Source organism: Natrix helvetica (genome assembly GCF_964273705.1).
Source record: "Natrix helvetica genome assembly, chromosome: 1".
NCBI classification, from domain to species: Eukaryota; Metazoa; Chordata; class Lepidosauria; order Squamata; family Natricidae; genus Natrix; species Natrix helvetica.
In genome coordinates, this window is record NC_138548.1 from 283,772,072 (window position 1) to 283,792,121 (window position 20,050).

Sequence of the window (20,050 nt, forward strand, 5' to 3'; positions counted from 1 at the left end):
ATTCTATCCCTCTGTTTATGCAGCCTAGAACTGTGTTGGCTTTTTTGGCAGCTGCTGTACACTGCTGGCTCATATTTAAATGGTTGTCCACTATGACTCAAGATCCCTTTCACAGTTACTACTACGGAGCAAGGTATCATATATACTGTACCTGTGCATTTTGTTTTTCTTGCCTAAATGTAGAACCTTACTTTTTTCACCATTGAATTTCATTTTGTTAGATAGTGCCCAATGTTCAAGTTTGTCAAGATCCTTCTGTATCTTAAGCCTATCTTCTGGAGTGTTGGCTATTCCTGCCAGCTTGGTGTCATCTGCAAATTTGATAAGTTCCCCATTTATCCCCTCATCTTTGATGAAGATGTTGAAGAGTACTGGGACTAAAACAGAGCCTTGGGGTACTCCACTGCATACTTCCCTCCATGTAGATGCAGTTCCATTGAGGACTACACATTGAGTACGGTTGGTCAGCCAGTTACAAATCCATCTGCTGGTGATGCTGTCTATCCCACATTTTTCTACTTTATCTAGTAGTAGGTTATGATCTACTTTATCAAATGCCTTACTGAAATCCAAGTGAATTATATCAATGGCATTCCTCTGGTCCACTAATTTTGTCATTTTGTCAAAGAACGCAATAAAATTAGTCTGGTCTGATCTTTTTTTGACAAACCCATGTTGGCTTTTGGCTATTACTTTGTTTGCTTCTAGGTGTTCACTAATTTGTTGCTTAATTATGATGTTTTCCAGAATCTCCCCTGGTATTGAGGTCAGGCTGATAGGTCTATAGTTTTCTGGATCTATTTTTTTTCCTTTTTTGAAGATGGGAACCACATTAGCTCTTTTCCAGTCCTCTGGTAGTTCCCTGGTGCTCCAGGATCTCTGAAAGATGTAGTTCAGTGGTTCTGAGATCTCATCTGCCAGTTCCTTCAGTACCCTGGGGTGTAAATCCATCTGGTCCTGGTGATTTGAACTCGTCTAGGGTAGACAGGTGCTCACTTACCATTTTCTTCCCTATTTCAACTTGTGTTCCTAATCTGATTTTTGTGGTGCTGTTTTTGATAGGTTGGACTGTTTTATCCCTTTGTGTAAAGACAGATGCAAAACATGAGTTAAATAGTTCTGCTTTCTCCCTGTTGCTTGTCACCTTCTTGCCAATAAACTATTTCAAACATGCTCATAAGCCACATAAGACACTTGCAGTTGACTTGCTGCTGGGGCAATATATACAACACTGTGTCATCCTTGTTTTCTGGCTGTCTATAAAAGTAATTACCATGATGGATGAAGGCTATTTTGCTAGTGCCTAAATATGAGCCTACCATATAGGCCTAATTCAGTTGACCAAATAGCTGGAGCCCCCCCCCCCCTCCCCAGATAGCTGCTTCTTATTTTCAAATATCCATTGTTAAATCAGCATGAAGTGTGTTGTGCATGAATTGAGAGATGATTGTTCATCAGAATAGGGGACATTAGGATAAAATAGTTCCTACTGTGGAAATGGAGGTCTACAAATTAGTATGAATAAATAGTTTGCCACCTGGGAAGATTTTCATGTTGCACCATGAAAATGGTATTAGATTTTCTTCCATTGCTGAAGTTTCAGACTGTCAGTTGCAAATTCTTAGAAACACTTAAGCAATTGAAAAAGGGATGTTGTACATTTTTCAAAAGATTTGTTTCAGGTATGATAAGTGAGCCTTTTTCAGCATTAGCAGACTTATTAATGGACTTTTAACTTGCTTTCATTACCGGAGGCATATAAATTGTATGAGCTAGCAAAAAAATAGTGTTCTTTACATTAATTTGGTTTTACAATCTTGTTTTGTTGAGTTTCTAACAGAAATATCCATGTGCTTTTAGCATTCCTTCCTATGTGATATGTAGTACTGTATATTTGTAGTTTTGAAGTGTCAATAGAAGTGTGCATGTTAGAAAAGTGGATTCTATGAAAATAAGTTGATGGTATAGTTGATATACCAAAATATTGTGTGACTACATGTTCAATACTGAAATTCCTAAGGCAGTATCAATGGCTACTCTACATAGTGTCATTTTTTTTCATTTGTGCAAAGGAATAAAGCAATGGCTCTATATAACATAAGGGGAGGGAGCTGCCTTCCTTCTTTCACAGGTTTCCTGCTAATGCCTTGTCAATGTAAGTATGTACAGTATGTATATAATTTTCTCCGTCTTTATTCTCCCTATATCTGAATTTATCTCCTCCCATTTATTTCCTTCCTCTTTTGGTTGCCTTCTTTTTGCGTCCTCCCTCCTTGATTTTCATCTTTCTCTACAGCAGCGGTTCTCAAATAGTGGGGCGCGCCCCCCTGGGGGGGCGCGAGGCTCTGTAAAGGGGGGCGCGAAGGCTCCCTTTCCATCTGGGTGCAACGGCGGCGAAGGCGTGGGCGAGGCATAATATATCCCGCCTGGAAGTGGCAGCACTTCGGACTGGATTTTCATTGGAGCCGCGGGCTGGAGCTGTGCAAGAAGCCTGCTCGGGCGGGGGTGGGAGGGAGGGAAGCATGGGACCGCCCGTCTTCGCCACCGCGTAGCTCGCCTCCCCGCCAGCAGCTCCACTGCAAGCATTCCATCTGGAAGCGGAAGCGCAACAGCCGCTGTTGGGGAAGGGACAAAGGGGCGGCGGTCGCCCGATCTTGCCACCGCCACCCCTTCGCCCCTGGTAACGGCGACTGTTGTGCTGCTGCTTCCAGCTGGGATGCTGGAGGAGCTGCTGGCAGGGAGGGAGGGAAGAAGGGCAGAAGGGAGGTGGAAGGAAGGAAAGAAAAACAGACACGCCGGAGGGAAAGAGGAAAGAAGGCAAGCAGGCAGGAAGGAGGCAGAAGGAAGGAGGGAAGAATGGAACTGGAAGGGAGGCAGGGAAGGAGGGAGGGAGAAAGGAAGGATAGGAGGATAGGGAAAGAGGAAAGAAGGCAGGCAGGCAGAAGGGAGGGAGGTGCAAGGAAGGAAGGAAGCATAGATAAGCAGGAGGGAAAGAAGGCAGGCAGGCAGGAGGAAAGAGGAAGGAGGGAACTGGAAGGGAGGCAGGGAAGGAGGGAGGGAGAAAGGAAGGATAGGAGGATAGGGAAAGAGGAAAGAAGGCAGGCAGGCAGAAGGGAGGGAGGTGCAAGGAAGGAAGGAAGCATAGATAAGCAGGAGGGAAAGAAGGCAGGCAGGCAGGGGGAAAGAGGAAGGAGGGAACTGGAAGGGAGGCAGGAAGGAAGGGAAGGAGGAAGGGAGGGTGGAAGGAAGGATAGACAAGTAAGAGGGAAAGAGGAAAGAAAGCATGTGACTACGGTGGGAGACGAGGAAAGACCGGTGTGCTATGTTATGCAGAGGTGTACTTATAACAATTTTATAGACAAATGATACTATTTACAGTCACGCGGGGGGGGGCGCGAAATGTTTTCTTCTTCCTAGGGGGGGCATGACAGAAAATAATTGAGAAGCACTGCTCTACAGTATCTGTCTAATACAGTGTCTCCTGACCTTGACAACTTTAAGATGTGTGGATTTCAACTCCCATTATTTTCCAGTGATTCTTAATTCACTTGTGTTGGTCAGCAATTAAAAAACCAAAACCGTAATGTATAAAAACAAGGCATAAAACTATACTAGCAGAAGAGCCACATTAAGCTATGGTAGCCAAAATCAGAAGCTTTTGTGTGCAGCAGCTCACTTCTACCATGCTATCCACTTAATGAAGTAAGCAGCAGCTCACAAATACGTATTTTAATAAATGTGTCAATTTGAAAAGATTCTACCAGATTCCTGATATTTTTACTGAATTATGTGTGCTTCTTCAATATTTAAATATTACAAACTTTAGCAGCAGGTTTTGCAGATCCAAAAATATCTCCCAGTGTCATTATGGCACCTCTTTTCAAATTAGGTGAAAGTGTAGAAGAATTCAGACAGTGCTTTTTGAGCTTCATATTCAGATGTTCCAACACTCTGTAATATCTCTGTTATAGTCATGGTCTACAGGCAGGTTGGAGAAAACATGCAGATGGTTCAGTGAGCACTGCTGCTTATCTAATTGGGAAAGGAATAGAACCCATAAAATGGTCAGCAAAAGATAAGCTTAGCATATCAACATAACTTTTTTTATCAGCAAGAACATTTTCAACAAAATATTACATAAACTCTTAAGGTGAAATAACCAGAGAAAAGCATAACGATCACAAAGAAGGAAGCAAGAGGAAGCTCACTGGGTGCATTGGAGTAAAGAACTAAATGTGTTTTACTGGCTTGGACTTCAATTCACTTTATATACAGTATATTTTATTATAAAAGCTATTGCTTTATTATTTAGTACATAAGCGGAAAGTTAAGATCCTCCTTTTTCTTCTCCAGAGCCAACTCATCAGTCAAGTTTGTCAACTTAGCCATACTTAAATCCTAGAACGACAAATAAAGCAGCCATGAATTTTCATGCAAATTGATTCAAGCCAAGCAACAGCCACAAAAGTGACTTAATAGCTTTCCACTAAAGTCAGGAAGATCTGGTTGGGAATTTAGTTAATTTTTGCATATTCTGTATAAACATTACTCTCCCTTACTCCCCCTCCCCCATGCAGGTAGTCCTCAATTATGACCACAATTAAGCCCAAAATTTGTTACTAAGCAAAACATTTGTTAAGAGTTTAACCCCATTTTATGACTTTTCTTGCCACAGTTGTTATGTGAACAACTGCAGTTTTTAAATGAGTAACACAGTTATTAAGTGCATCTGTCTTTCCCATTGACTTTGCTTGTCAGAATGTCACAAGAGTTGACCCCATAAGCCTATGACAATGTTCATACATATAAACTAGTTGCCAAGCATTCGAATTTTGATCACATGACCATGGGAATGTTGCAACAGTCAAAAGTCACTTTTTTCAGTGCTGTTGTAACTTCAGTCACTAAGCAAGTGGTTGTAAGTCAAGGACTAATTGCAGAAGTTTCCTACAGGTTTCTTTCTTTGAATCTTCCTGTGCAGATAATACCAAATAACTGCTAGAATCAGGTTTATGCAACTGGCTGTAGTATTAAATGCTTGCATATGTTACAGCCAGCTTGTCAAGGCAGAAAAGAAAACTAGATGTACAGTATATTTTGTGTGTGTGTGTGTGTATACACACACACACACTGGGAGTTCAACTGAAGAAACATCTTCATTTGTATACATACCAGTATGCTTGATTACAATACACTATCAGTACATGATATTGATGTTGAGCCTCAGATTTAATCTCCAGCACCCTGAATTAAAAGAAATCTGCTGCTCTAATTACATTGCTGTCTGATAGCAGATACTGGATTCTTAGGAAGAGAAAGATGACAGTCACACAACAGAACATCTGACTTCTAGCAGTGGCCCATGCTAGGTGACACTGCCAGCTGCTGCTGTTAGCCTATTGTAGACCATGGGAAATTCCCGTTTATGTATATCTGCTAGGAAATAAGAGCAGAAACAGTGGAATCGGTATGCTGGAAGTCATGCTGGAGAGTTGCTTCTGGGACAGGTGCTCTCGTCAGAAGCAAAGAGTATCCAAGAAGCAATTGCTGCTGATTTTGAGTCCAGACATTGTCAGAACTGAATATATAAAGGCAGGTTTTCCTCTCTCCCCAACACCTCAGTGAGTCAAAACACACTAAGCACAATCAAAGCCATTACAAAATTATTTTTTGCAATATTGTATTAAGGGTCTGGACATCAGTACTTCAGAAATACAATTAGGTCTTCTATCTAAGCTGTTTATCAAAGCATCGGCACCTTATTATTTGACTCTTTCACATTTGAATGCAAAGCAGTAGTGTCAATTTTTTTTTCTACTGAGTGTAGTTGTGTTCTGGTCTCCATCAGCATGTCCATAAGCAGCTCAAGCTGCAGCTTCAAATAATTGTTCTCTTCCAGTAAGGCTTTGTTTGCTTTCTTCAATGCCTTGTTGCGGGATTGCTTCTCTGGAGAGGGGAATAAATGTAATAAAGCCATCTGTTGGGGGATACTCTCATTTTGCCACTCACCATTATGGAAGACAAATGTTGCTTTTTTCAGCCTAGCACCGTGTTTGCGAACCTATGGCATGCGCACCACAGGTGGCACGCGGAGCCATTTGTTAGGGCACGTAAGGCACCAGCTGACTTTGGCCTTGTTTTTCGGCCATTTTTCGCCCTTTGAGGAAGGTTCCAGAGGGCGGAAAAAACCTCAATGCGCAAACCAGAAGTTCGGGAACGGACTTCCGGGTTGCCCATACAGCCGTTTTTCGCCATCCGTAGCCTTCAGGGAAGCCTCCTGAAGCCTTTGGAGGGCCTCCGGGGGGAGAGATGTTTTCACCCTCCCAAGGCTCCTAGAAAGCCTGGGGAGGGTGAAAAATGGGTCCACCGTGGTCCAAAAGTAGGGGGAGGGTGGGGGTCACGCGCACATGCACGTGGGGGGGGCTCACATGTGCATGCGTGTGGGGGTTGCGTACACAGCATTATGGGTGTAGGCACATCCGCGCATGATGCCCCTGTGCCCCCCCTGCTTTTGGCACGCAATGCGAAAAAGGTTAGCCATTACTGGCCTACCACATTGGTGACCATAGTGACAGTTTTGAAAGTTAATTCTTTTATGAGAAAAATTACAAATGATCTTTGTATAGAACAACTTTAATAATCACATTTTATGGTAATAAAGGACTATGTGCATTTAGAACCAGAGCAGTGGTAGGATTCAAACATTTTTACCACTGGATCTGTGGGCATGGCTTCGTGGGCGTGACTTGGTGGGCATGGCAGGGGAAGGATACTGTAAAATCTCCATTTCCTCCCGATCAGCTGGGACTTGGAAAGCAGAGAATAGATGGGGGCGGAGCCAGCCAGAAATGGTATTTACCGGTTCGCTGAACTACTCAAAATTTCTGCTAGGAGATGTTAGAATATGAAAGTATATATTGTAAAGTGAGCAATTAAGAAGAGAGAATATGGATTTAATAACAGTTTACCATAAGAAGAGCGACATATCCAACCAACCATCCATCCCCACCTGTGCCCTATTCTTTCCTTGTGTTTCTTTAGAGCCTTTTCAGCTATTTCCTGTGAAGCAAACTGCACGAAGGCCTCCCCCGTACTCCTCCCCTGGAAGTCCACCGGCAATGTTATCCCATTTGGCACGATTTCCAACCAGGGGTGGGATTCTACCAGTTTAGACCAGTTCGGGCGAACCAGTAGCTCTGACTATCAGCTGGGAGCGAACCGGTTTGTTCCGCTTTTCAGCTAGACCCGCCCACCCCTGCACTATACTCACCTATATTCCCTTTTTGAAGCCCAGCTGATAGGCGCGGCAGAGTGGATTGCCCCACCTCAGCTGTTTTCCTCCCCAGCAGTAATGTGGAAGGTGATTTCTCTGTAAACTGTGTACAAACATGCAGTGTGCATCAGGTGCGTTTGCGAGCGCTAAGTGTGCACTCAGTAAACCGGTTGTTAACCTGGTAGAATCCTACCCCTGTTTCCAATCCTTCAATCCAAGGACAAATAACCTCATCACAAACCCAATCAAGATTTTCTTATAGCTTTAAAAATATACCAGAAGTTATACTTTATATTTAGAATCAGTACACCGTAGTATTAACTCAGTAATAGAAACATATTAATATAAATACAGCAAATATGAAATTCTTAAATTATCCTGCTTGCAAATAGCCACATTTCTGCAGCTTTAAGAACAATACTCCCTCAACATAGGATATGCTAAGAAAAGCAACATATAATCCATTTCTATATAAACAAATGCAATTTTTCAATTAAAATTAAAATACAGCAACTAATTCTACAAATCAGAATACATATTTCAAAGATATCTACGTGAAATATTTCATATTTCTAAAGTGACAGTGATTTGTATCATGTTATTTCAAGAAACTAAAAATGTAAACATTTTTTAAGGTTTGTAGCAGGACCTTTGGGATAGATATTTTTCAATAAAATCTGAAGTTAATACAAGTTGATCTATATTTCAGAAATACATTTATGATTCTTTGGACTATTGCATGCACTCAAAACTGTAAGGCTCAATTTTATATTTATTTTACTCCAATTTTGGCCACAGATTGAATATATGAACTACATTCTATTTTAAATCTATTTTATAGAACACTTATGTGGACATAACAATTATATGGACAAAACATGAAACCAGTCCTAGTACAAGATTTGTCTTTTTGTAACATTTAATAGGAGGAGCAGTTCAATATTAAAATTTTAAGCATGGCCATGTCTGATTTTATTGGTAAATATTACTTAGCATTATTTCAGAGCCAGTAGAATTCTAATCTCTACCCATACTAGAACTTATACCCCACATACCTGAGAAAAGCCGAATAATTTCTTCCTTGCTACAACCAAATGGAAGTCCTCTACAATTATCAAACTCATCATTGGCAGTATCAGGACTGTTAGGACCAGTTTGCTTTAGATTCCAGTCCATTTCAAACTTGCTTGACCTGCAAACTGCAAGAGGCACTTAGAATTAATGAATTCTGTAATCTGACACCTCATGACAATCATATGGACAACAGGTACATATATATATATATATATATATATATATATATATATATATATATATATATATATATATATATATATATATATATATATATATATATATATATATATATATATATATATATATATATATATATATATATTTGTGTTACAACCCCTGGTATGCCCATATATATAATCCTTCAATACACACACACACACACACACACACACACATACACACACACACACACATATATATATATATATATATATATATATATATATATATATATATACACACACACATAAAAATATGCATCTAAAATCCACCCAAAATAACTGATCAGTTACTATGTCAATTTAATCCAAACCTTCAACATATCTGTGTCCCATTGTTTTTCTGTCTTTTTTCAATGCAAATTTCAGATCATCTTCTGTTTCCAATTCAACAAATGCTTCCCCATTTGGTCTTCCCCGTCTTGTGTAAATAAAATGGATCCCTGAATGTCCATTTAATATTTTGCATTCTAAGGAAAAGTGAGATGATGAACACCCAAGAAGACTTCTAGCAAAAGTCAAATGTATACAACAGTGCTTAAGGCTATTATCCAAACCATAAAGATAGAGAAACAAGCAACAAATTAATAATTTCAAGCAATTCTGGAAAAGGAAGAAGAAAAGATACCACTTACAGTATATACTACAGACTACATACAGAACAGAAATTAACAATCTAAGCCAGGGGAGGAGAAGAGATTCTAATTAACAAGTTATTAGGCACAACCCATTAATCACAAAGTACATTGCTATCAATAAGACTATGTTATCAAAACAGGAATTCCCTTCTCAACACAGGGGGTAAACTCAGAACCACCACACTTTATTACTTCCCTAAAATAATCTCACCCAACATATCCCAAAGCTTCTTTTTCAGGAGGCAACTGGACTTCTTGTTTTTTCTTTTGAAGACATTTTGCTTCTCATCCCAAAAACTTCTTCAGCTCTTAACAGGATAGTGGGGAATGGAACGATTTATATTCCTTTCAGACAGCTGGTGATTTGCAATCTTTTAGAGGGTTGTTGAAGCACTTGGAGGTTTATCTGTGTCCTCAGGGTCAACTGAGTAGTGCTCATGCGACCCTTTCAGTAGTGCCTGAAAAAGCACCTTTGGGACAACCATGACCTAGATGACTGAGAATCTCTACAGACTGCCAACCAACATAATGCAATTTAAAAAGGGGAAAGGGAATACTTCACATTTTACAGCATCTGAAAGGGAAAACTCCATACAAAAGGAAAGCTTTATTGTACGATTTAGTCAGAAGGAGAAGACAGAAAACTTACCACAGAAAAATCTTTGCACTTCATCTGCAGAGCAGAACCAGGGCAATCCCTGCACTTTTATGACATAATTCTCAACATAATCCTCAGCGCCTTCAGTATTTGACATCTTTCTAGAAATGACTGTGGTTTCAGTTTCACTTTCTGTTGCTAGGGGTAAACAACAACATCGCCACATTAAATGGAGCAGAAATTTCCGAACTTCCCCCATCTTCCTGTTTGCCCTTGCTTTTCCAACGTCTATCCCAGTGATAGTGAATGTTTTTCTGCTCGGGTGCCAAAAGGGTGCGCACGTGCTCAATAGCGCACATGTCATGCCCACATCCATAATGCAATGCCCTCCACCCGTGCATGCGCGCACAACCCATCCCCGTGCTCCCCTTCCTGCACATGCGCACAGGCCTCACTGAAGCTTCCGGACTTCTGTTGGGCCATTTTTCACCCTCCCCAGGCTTCCTGAGGCTTTCCTGAAGACTGGGGGAGGGCGAAACTGCCTCTCCCCGTCCTCCAGAAGGCCTAAAAACAATTGGCCAGCATGCACATGCGCGCTGGAGCTGACGTAGGACGGCTTGCGTGCCCTAAGATATGACTCCCTGTGACACCTGCCATCACGGGTCTATCCCAAATCCAGATGGTAACCCAAATCCTGATCCAGGACATTAGAGACGGTTTGAAGTATTACTTCACCTCTCCAAACATAGAAAGCATCTCACCTATGTTGGCCATGTCGTGGAGGAATTCTCTGGAGGAATCAGTTATGTTTGGAAAAGTTAGCACTATAGGAAATCAGGCCACCAAAGAACACAGTGGCTGGATACCATCAAAGCTGACACCAACCACAACAACTCAAAGAAGTACTGCAACCCTAAAAGATATGGGGAGATCTAGCTCATAGAATCACGATGTTTGAATGGATAATCAATGAGGCAGAATAGAGCTGAAAGGGACCTTGGAGGTCTTCTAGTAGTCCAACCCCCTGCTCAAGCAGGAGACCCTCTCATTTCAGACAACTGAAAGACCAGCCTCATTTTAATTATGTGATTATGAAAAATGTGGTATGATTATGATGATATCATAATCACCTCAAAAACATGCTTCTACTGCTCCTAGGAACCTGAAGAGATGGACCCAAAATTCAGAAGTCCTTCGTAGGACCAACAAATACTAAACTGCATTGTGGCTGAAGTGGAACAGAAAATAGACACAGGTAACATAAACTCCCCTTAAGCGCCACTCCACCTTACAGCATAAATCTTAAGTGGGTTTTACTTCGGAAAGAAGGTCCTACTGAATGTAATTCGAAATAAAACTTCCCGGAATTAAACTAGAGTCGCCTTCACCTTATTGTAGCATATACCCATTCCTGCAATCATCACCGTTCCCATTGCAACTGCAACCTCCCAGACCGGGAAAAACCATTCCCGCAGCTCTCAGGACAAAGCCCGCCACGTTTTTATCCTGCTCCCGAAGTTCAGATTTTGTCCTCTACGCTGCTCAATCAAAAAACACATTCGTACATGATCTTTCATCAAAGCTGCATTTTGACTTCTTTTTTAGCCCATTTAGGCCAACTACAATCCTAAAACTAAGCAACTAGGTTCACGTACAACTGAAGACACGAACGGATCCACGAAATCATACACAAGTTTTAGACTTTCAGATACCGTGCACACTGCGCTCAAAAGGCAGAAGAGCACTTTTATCCCATATGTAGAAAACTAATTTAAGTAAACTTTTTAGCCTCCGGATAAAATGTACTCAGAAATTACACAGGACGAGGGGAAATAGCCGCTCTACAAAGCTACACTTCGAGAAATGGCCAGCGACTTAAAAGTTACTCAAATCCGAACCTAAGATCCGATGACCGGTAGACGTCATGAAGCGGGCACAAAAAACACAATGTAATCAGTAGACAAAACAAAAGAGGAGGGTTTGGCTGCGCTATCTTGGATTGGTCGAGTAGAAGCGGGATTTTTGAACGGAGAATCATTGCGGTTCCGATGAGTCTAGTGGGATGCTAAAACAATACCCGGAAGCTATGAAGCTGTTAAATCAAAGGACGCTACCGGGAAAGGCTCAGTTTTGACTGCGGGAATTGGCCACCCCAACCTCAGAAACCTGCCCCGGCGCTCACCAAGCGTCCGCGCAGCTGCTCTCCGCCGCTATAAGTAACTCGTTCCCCCACTTGTAGGCTTGTGACATCAGATTAAATAACCCCTCCTCATGCTCGTCCTCTGCAGCCAACCAATCGCCTGGTTACAAAGGCACCATTTCTCTCCCCCCCCCCCCTTTCCTTTTAAATCCCAGGTTCTTCGTATTTGGATGCTGGAATATAAGAGGAGCCAAACAAAAAGATGGTGAATAGTTATGTGGTTACCACTTTTAAAAAAAAGGGGGGGGGGAGAACAGCTGTAGGAAACCACAGATCAATCAGCATGATATCAATGCTTGGGAAGATCCTGGAAAAGATGATCAACAGATCTGTGAACACCTAAAAGCAAGCAAAGTTTGCAGATGAAGTATTGCTCTCTGTTCCTTCTTACTTAGAAAAGTAGCAGTTAGAAAACACCAGTTTTTCAGAGAAAGCTGTTCTCTTAACAGTCCACTCCAATTTATGATGCCACTCAACCCAAAGGTAGATGGAGGCCAGAGTGAATTTGGTTTTTTTATTTTATTTTGATTTTTTTTTTATTTTCATTAGGATTTAGGTTCCATAATTTAAGGGGGGGAAGTAAGAACTGAAAATATGATCACCTTATTCTTTAACTGCAGCTAAATGGAGATTGGCCAGATTCGTGGGTTAAGCTATTAATGACAAATTTGGATGTGTTTGTTGTTTGAAATCACAGGCAGCAGAGAGCTGTTATCCATTTGTCCATATTTGCGAACCTTCCTAAATGTGCCTACTTTTCCTTTGTATAAACAAAATGCTGAACTGAAAAAAATGTTCACTTGATCTAGCAGGGCTCTTGAAGTGTATGTTTTTAATCCCCTCCAATCCCCGTCACCTATGCTAAAGATACTTGGGTACTTCAACCCTTGGATCAGAAGCACAGTATCATGCTCTAGACTGGAGCCAAACCTGAGATTAGTTCAGGTATCTACATTTGCAGGATACAAATAGAGTCAAGATGCTATGTTTTTCCATTTTGCCAATCATTCCTGCAACCCAAAAAAAGAAGAGAAAAGAAACCCCAAAAGGTATCTGGAATTAGGTGCGTGTGATTTGTTTATCCAAAATTAATTTAACTATGGTGTACTCAATTAGCCACATTTAATGCACCACAAAATCAACAGAATCATAAGCAGACTGAGTATTTACAAAATGCTCATCTTAAATGCTTATGCTGACATGACAATATAAATCACACATCAGAGGCAGCTTTTTTAAATTAAAAACATAATGATCAAAAAAAATTGGAAAATTTAAAAACTGCACAAGAGCATTGAAAACACAAATATTACAGAACAGAAAACAGGACACACACAGACATATACGTGTATATATACATAAAGTACATACACACAACGGGAGTCCAGGTGAAGAGACATCTGCATTTGTATATAGTATGTTACTATGCTTGATTACAGTACACTAAAGCACATCTCTGCAGTACATAATATTGATGATGAACCTCAGGTTTAATCTCCAGCACCCTGAATTAAAAGAATCAGGTCAAAGCTAATAAGATTGTTTTTGTGCCAAAGAACCTGGGAAGCCACTGGGCGTAAGGGGGGACAAAGCCAGTTTCCATGGACAAATAGAGACTGTAATTTGGTCTAATCAAGTTATCTATGCACAAGCACATAACTACAAGCTGCAGTGCAGAGGGAAATAAGTGGGACATTGCTGCATTTTCCTCAAGACTGCTGCTCTAATTGCATTGCTGTCTGATAGCAGATACTGAATTGTTAGAAAGAGAAAGATGACAGTCACACAACAGAACATCTGACTTCTAGCAGTGGCCCATGCGAGATGACACTGCCAGCTGCTGCTGTTAGCCTATTGTAGACCATGGGAAATTCCAGTTTATGTATATCTGCTAGGAAATAAGAGCAGAAACAGTGGAATCGGTATCCTGGAAGTCATGCTGGAGAGTTGCTTCTGGGACAGGTGCTCTCGTCAGAAGCAAAGAGTATCCAAGAAGCAATTGCTGCTGATTTTGAGTCCAGACATTGTCAGAACTGAATATATAAAGGAAGGTTTTCCTCTCTCCCCAACACCTCAGTGAGTCAAAACACACTAAGCACAATCAAAGCCATTACAAAATTATTTTTTGCAATATTGTATTAAGGGTCTGGACATCAGTACTTCAGAAATACAATTGTTTTAGGTCTTATATGTAAGCTGTTTATTAAGCTCGAAGCATAAGCACCTTGTTATTTGACTTTTTCATATTTGAATGCCAAGTAGTAGTGTCCAGCTTTTTTTCTACTAAGTGTAGTCGTGCTGTGGTCTCCGTCAGCATGTCCATAAGCAGCTCAAGCTGCAGCTTCAAGTAATTGTTCTCTTCCAGTAAGGATTTGTTTGCTTTCTTCAGGGCCTTGTTGGGTGATTCCTTTTCTGGAGAGGGGAATAACTGTAATAAGGGCATCTGTTGGGGGATATTCTCATTTTTCCACTCACCATTGTGGAAGACAAATTTTGCTTTGTTCAGCTGAGCACATGGATGGTCATAGTCCATTCCAAGTTCAGCTTGTCGGGTTTTGTAGTCCAATAAATAAAAGGTGGATAATGAAGTTGCTTGGCGAAGTGTTGGCCTTCTTGGATAGAATTTACGAGAAAAATGATCAGCCCAGTAATCACGCATATCCTGTAGAATGTTAGAAATGGTTTCCATGACAAGGAGAATTAGAGATACCAGTAAGAAACCTAGAGACGAAAGTTCTGGAATAGAAAACCAACATGCCCAATGTTAAAGAGAGGACTGGGGTATTATATATAGCTTTATTTAGATCTGAAATGAAGTTGGCTAGATATATAAATTCATAATTTCTTTATTTAAAATGCTGCTTACCATTTCCCATAGTGGCTTATAAGTTTGGAGCATGCAATATATTACACGGTATTATATTTTTAAAAGTCAGTCAGGTTCATCAATCAACCATCTATCTTTAAAAGCCCAGGTAAAAAAAAAAAGCATGCTGAAACAGGGATGCTATAAAAAGGAAAAATATAATCTAAAAAGAAGTCAAGAAGGAATATGTATCTTCTTAAAGCTATACTGATGCTAAGCAAGAATTCCTAAATTGTGACCTTCCCAATGATATTAAATTACATCTTCCAACACTTTTCAATATTGACCAAATCTGTTGGAAGATGTGGTTTAACCATGCATTCTTTTGCTATTGGTGGAGAAGATTCTCATTAGATAACCAGTTATGTATGTTCAGTTTGCTGCCAGATGATATGATATGAACAGCCAATTTCAAAGCCTTCTTATTGCTATCCTTTTTGGGTTGGGAAGCCCTCTACGTAGTCAATAAAATGAAAATTGTCTTCTGACAGCCTTTCAATCACAGAACTGGTTTCTGTTCTTAGCAACAGTTCTGTTTGAAAGAATGGTGGAAATAACTTCTGCAAGCTTCCCTGGAAACACTTTCATAGTGGGGATGCCAAACCAAGGATAACTGTACCCCAGATAAAATGTCACCTTGTCTCACACTGTACAGAAACCGTCAAAAAGGCCACTCCTGACCTTATAGGATTGTGAAGAAAAAATAGTCTTCACATTACTGAAATAACAAAAAGATCCCTTATAGTAATATATATAGAGAGTAATGTATTCATTGTGATCACCCTCATTTAACTTTGGATGGAGTGACAACATGATAGGATTTGAGGCAAGAGCCTTTTCTCAATAAGGGTGGAGATAGAATCCATGTATGGGCTGACACGGCCCATACTCTGATTGGACTGAGTCTGATTACTAATTAATTAGTGAGCCTTATAAACCCCTCCTGAAGTGGCCCACCCAGTTTCCGACTCAGTCCACTCTGGGACAATCGGGTTATCCAACCTTTCTTCCGATAATTATTGAGAGATTGAAATTCTTACAACAAACAAACAGATCATTATCTGTACATTGGAGCCGTGAGTACTTCTGAATTCAGGAGCCCCTATATCATAGACAAAGGGCTTAGGCCCATAGGCTTGCATGCGTCCCAGTTATCTCCTACCCTTGTGACTCTGGTCGCATCGAGACTGTTTCCTGAAGGGGATAAGGAGCGGGCGTTTAATTGACAGCCAGAATCACAGCTTAGCTGCGGGGCTTCTCCTTCCAGCTGCGGCTTGCCGAAGGGAGCTGTCATTTTGCTGCTGCGCTCACACTCAACTGTTGCCTGGATACACACACAAGAGCGCTCTGCTAATTCCCCAGCGCTGGGAAGGTAGGCGTGAGACATGGGCCACACCATCTGCCGGGCAATCCTGTGGAGCGTGAGAATGACCGCGAGGCCTCCACAGACCTCCAATTACCTCAGCTAGGCCCGGCCCACCGTAAAAAGGGCACGAATGCCATTTTGGCTATGGGCGGAACCCCGATCAAGTTGCGTCTGCCATTTTGAGTGATCTGATCATTCTGCAGGGCTAATGGCAGACAGCAGGGTACAGGAGGTCATGGCGGGAGCTGCCAAAGCGCTTCTGAGGCGGATCTTGGCCTTCTCACACTGGAGAATCAGTGCCTTCCACCCCCAGGCACTTGTCGTCTCTGGCCCCTTCAGGAGGGAAGGCATCCAGCAAAGTTTCCACTTCTTAATCCACTAAAGGGTCCAAAACCAAGAAGACATCCAAATCGGGCTCCAAGTCCTCTCATGGGGAGGCATTGGAGCCTACACCACAGCACCAGGACAATTTACCCAGCCCAGCGGGCCACCCTAGTCCTTTGCAACCTCTGCAACTGGAGATGAGCCAAGGGCCTTTTAGCCCGATGCTTCCAATTGACACAACCGGGCTTTGGGGTAGCGCAGTCTCCAGACCACAGAGCAGACCAGCAGAGGCCACCTTTACCCCGACTGCGGCCAGTCTTAGACCAGAGGGGCAGTGGACCACCATGCTGGCGGTCTGTCAGATGCCCATTATTCCATCAATGACTTCAGGCATCCAAGACTTCATTGCCGAGGCCATCAGGCAGGGCATTGCAACGAGCCTCCAGGAAGGATCCCAGGGGATGCAGCTGGGGGCTCCTGGGCCACACCACGAGCAGGGGCACCTACACTTGTCTCCGGCCGAGTCTGTCTGCAGTCCTTCTTCCGTCTCTGAAGAGGGGGAAATCAGAGATGCTGACTTTTCTGGCGAGGAAGACATGGCTCCTGAGAAGCCCATATGCACGGGCCTATTTCCCCCTGCTCTGTTCAAGCTACTGTTAACTAAGGCTAAGGCCTCCTCAGATTTCAGGATTCCGGCAGCAACTACTGCTGCTCCGGTGCAACCTCCATCAGCCAATGTGCTCTTTACGGAGCATATGATGGAGGCTGATACCATCCTGGCACCTCAATTATTCATCGACACGGTGCAGAGGCAGTGGGCAAATCCAACATCTAGGTCGGCACCTTTGGCCAATGACTGATGGTTCTACAACATTGCGGATCTTCTCGACAAAACCCTCTTGTGGCCTAACATTGATGTCCCCATCGCAGTGCTACATTCGAGTACCACGCTTCCCGGAGCGCAGGGAGACATCCTTCAGCTGAAGGACAGATGGGCTGACCAAGTCCTTCAGCGGGGTCACCAGACGGTGGCCTGGGCAGTGCGGGCTTCAACGGCCGCGTCTTTCTTTTCATGCTGTAGCCTCTTTTGGCTTCAACAGCTGCAGGAGCACATCCTGGTGGGTGATTCACGAGCTCACTAGGACTTGAACAAAATTGTTGCTGCTGTACAATTCACCGCGGATGCCACACTGAGCGCTACCAGATTTGCATCCAGAGCCATGGCCTCCTCGGTGGCCTCGCGGAGGCTTCTGTGGCTACGCCAATATCAATCAGTTGTCAAAAACAAGTGGTACCTCGCGTCGGAGCCATATAAGGGGGGGATCTCTTTGGGGATTCGCTTACAGCCTTATTGATCATGGGCAAGGATAAGTTTAAGATTCTACCCTCTAACCCTAAGAAGAGTTTTGCCTGATCCACACCCTATTCTAGATGCCAACAGTTCAGGGCTCAGGCAATCAGATTATTCCCAATCAAGATTCCACCAGCAAGGTGGATTCTGCCAACACTACCGGCAGCAACAGCAGTATCGGCAGCCACGAGGGAGGTCATTTTAAAAGACCCTTTCGTGGGCGTGGTAACCAATACTACCGCAAACCTTAATCTGCCCCAGGCTCGAACTCCCATTGTAACCCCCAGAGACAGTTGTTAATGAGTTCAGCGATTCAGCACTTCCTAAACATAGAGGCCATACAGGAAGTCCCTGCCGACCAGATCCGCCAGGGGTTTTATTCCTTGTTATTTGTCATCCCCAAGCCCTCTGGGGGGTGGAGGTCCATTCTTGATTTGAAGCATTTGAACAGGTTTATTAGGTGTAGATGTTTTAAAATGCATTCTTTACATCCAATTTTGGAGGGGACTCGCGATGGTGATTTTCTTACACTGGTTGATCTTACAGAGGTGTACTTGCATGTACCCATTCTGCAAGAATACCGACAATATATGCATTTTTTGTTATACTTCTTGCCACTACGAATACATGGCGTTGCCATTTGGCCTTTCTTCTGCGCCCAGAGTCTTTACTAAGGTCATGGCTGCTCGGTGCGCACTGTACCTGTAAGAGTCCAACTGTACCTTGATAATATCTTGGTCCAGTCGGCCTCAGAGGCCAGGGCCAGGAAGATCTCCTCACCACACTACACACACTACGCACCCATGGGTACTCTATCAATGAGATCAGAGCCATTTCTCCCCTACCACCAGGATTGTACACCTGGGAGCCTGGATCGATTCGGCCGAGAGTCAGGTCTTCCTGTCTGAAGAGTGTGTTAGTAAACTGAAACAGATGGTGATGGACATAGAGAGATAACATAGACCTAGCTGGCCAGTCTCTCTAAACTATTGGGGAAGATGGTGTCAGCCATCGCCAGAGTCCCCTGGGCTAGACTTCACACTAGGGACCTCCAATGGCTTTTGCTTCCCTTCCAGAAGAGGAGAATCAGCAATTCTCTAGTGTGGGTGACTGTGCCCAGGGAGGTCCAGCAGGCGCTTTGGTGGTGGAGGTCGCCAGCCATACTGAAGGGATGCCACTTTAGAGTGGGTGATAGGGTCACTATCACCATGGACACTAGTCTGTATGGTTGGGGGCCCCACATGGGGCACATCACCCAGGACAGTGGTCGGAGGAAGAGTCTACCAGAAGCATTAACTGGTTAGAACTCAGGGCAATAAGATTGGCTCTACTGGAATTTCGACACCTCATTTGTGACCAACACGTGCTGATCCTCATGGATAATATCACGGCCAAAGCCCACATAAATAGGCAGGAAGATACAAAATCTCTTATGCTAGAGGCCAGTATTCTGGGAGCCTGGGCTGAAAACAATCTCTTGTCCATCACGGCTGAACATATATTGGGGGTGAATAATGTTAGAGCTGACTGGCTGAGTAGAACCAAGGTAGACCAACCCAAATGTGTTTGCACTCTTCTCTTTTTCAGGAGATCACACGACGCTTCGGAACACCGATCGTGGATCTGTTTGCCACCCTTTACAACACACAGCTCCCCAGGTTCTACACAAGGTTGCACATGCTGGAAGCGGAGGGGGTGGACGCCCTTTGCAGTCCCTGGCCAAGGGGTCTGTTTTATGCCTTTCCACCTACACCCCTCCTCTCCAGGGTGATCCGCAGGGTCATCAGCCTCTGGGCAGAGATCATACTGATAGCCCCATACTGGCCACAGTGTCCATGGTTCGCCAACCTTCAAGCGTTTTCATCGGAGAATCCCTGGAGAATCCCATCAGACAGGATAGCCCTCACCAAGGGGTCGCTGGAGCCCCCAGAGCCCCAATGGCTTCAGTTGACTGCTTGGTGGTTGAGCGGCTCGCTCTGAGAGGGGGTGAGTACTTGGACAGGGTCATTGCAACAATACATGCCTCTAGGAGGCCGTCGACGATCCGCATCTACAATGCCACGTGGAAGATATTCTGTAATTGGTGTTCTGGCAAACGTATCATTCCAGAGGGCTCCTCCATTCCAGAGGTGCTAGAGT

The 20,050-nt window shown here is 43.1% G+C and overlaps 2 protein-coding genes across 2 annotated transcripts; both read right to left on the reverse strand.

Moving 5' to 3' along the window:
• Positions 1-4,213: 4,213 nt before the first annotated feature.
• LOC309384092 (heterogeneous nuclear ribonucleoprotein H-like) lies at positions 4,214-11,668 on the reverse strand. The gene is made up of 6 exons (XM_081937283.1): positions 11,517-11,668; positions 9,856-10,002; positions 8,883-9,038; positions 8,329-8,472; positions 5,759-5,946; positions 4,214-4,398 (listed from the first exon to the last, which is right to left on the reverse strand). The coding sequence occupies exons 2-6, from the start codon at positions 9,959-9,961 to the stop codon at positions 4,309-4,311; spliced, it is 684 nt and encodes a 227-aa protein (XP_081793409.1). The 5' UTR covers positions 9,962-10,002; positions 11,517-11,668; the 3' UTR covers positions 4,214-4,308.
• A 2,539-nt stretch (positions 11,669-14,207) lies between these two features.
• Positions 14,208-14,693, reverse strand: CBY3 (chibby family member 3; the record flags this gene model as incomplete). The annotated part of the gene is made up of 1 exon (XM_081965635.1): positions 14,208-14,693. The coding sequence occupies one exon, from the start codon at positions 14,691-14,693 to the stop codon at positions 14,208-14,210; it is 486 nt and encodes a 161-aa protein (XP_081821761.1).
• Between the last annotated feature and the right edge of the window lie 5,357 nt (positions 14,694-20,050).

Bases quoted from the DNA above. Each gene is read 5' to 3' on its own strand.
- LOC309384092 (XM_081937283.1), bottom strand. From the start codon at position 9,961: ATGTCAAATACTGAAGGCGCTGAGGATTATGTTGAGAATTATGTCATA. The intron at 9,039-9,855 runs GTAAGTTTTCTG...ACTTTTCCTTAG, and splicing joins AGTGCAAAGATTTTTCTGTG to AATGCAAAATATTAAATGGA. The intron at 4,399-5,758 runs GTGCCGATGCTT...TTGTCGTTCTAG, and splicing joins TGAAAGAGTCAAATAATAAG to GATTTAAGTATGGCTAAGTT.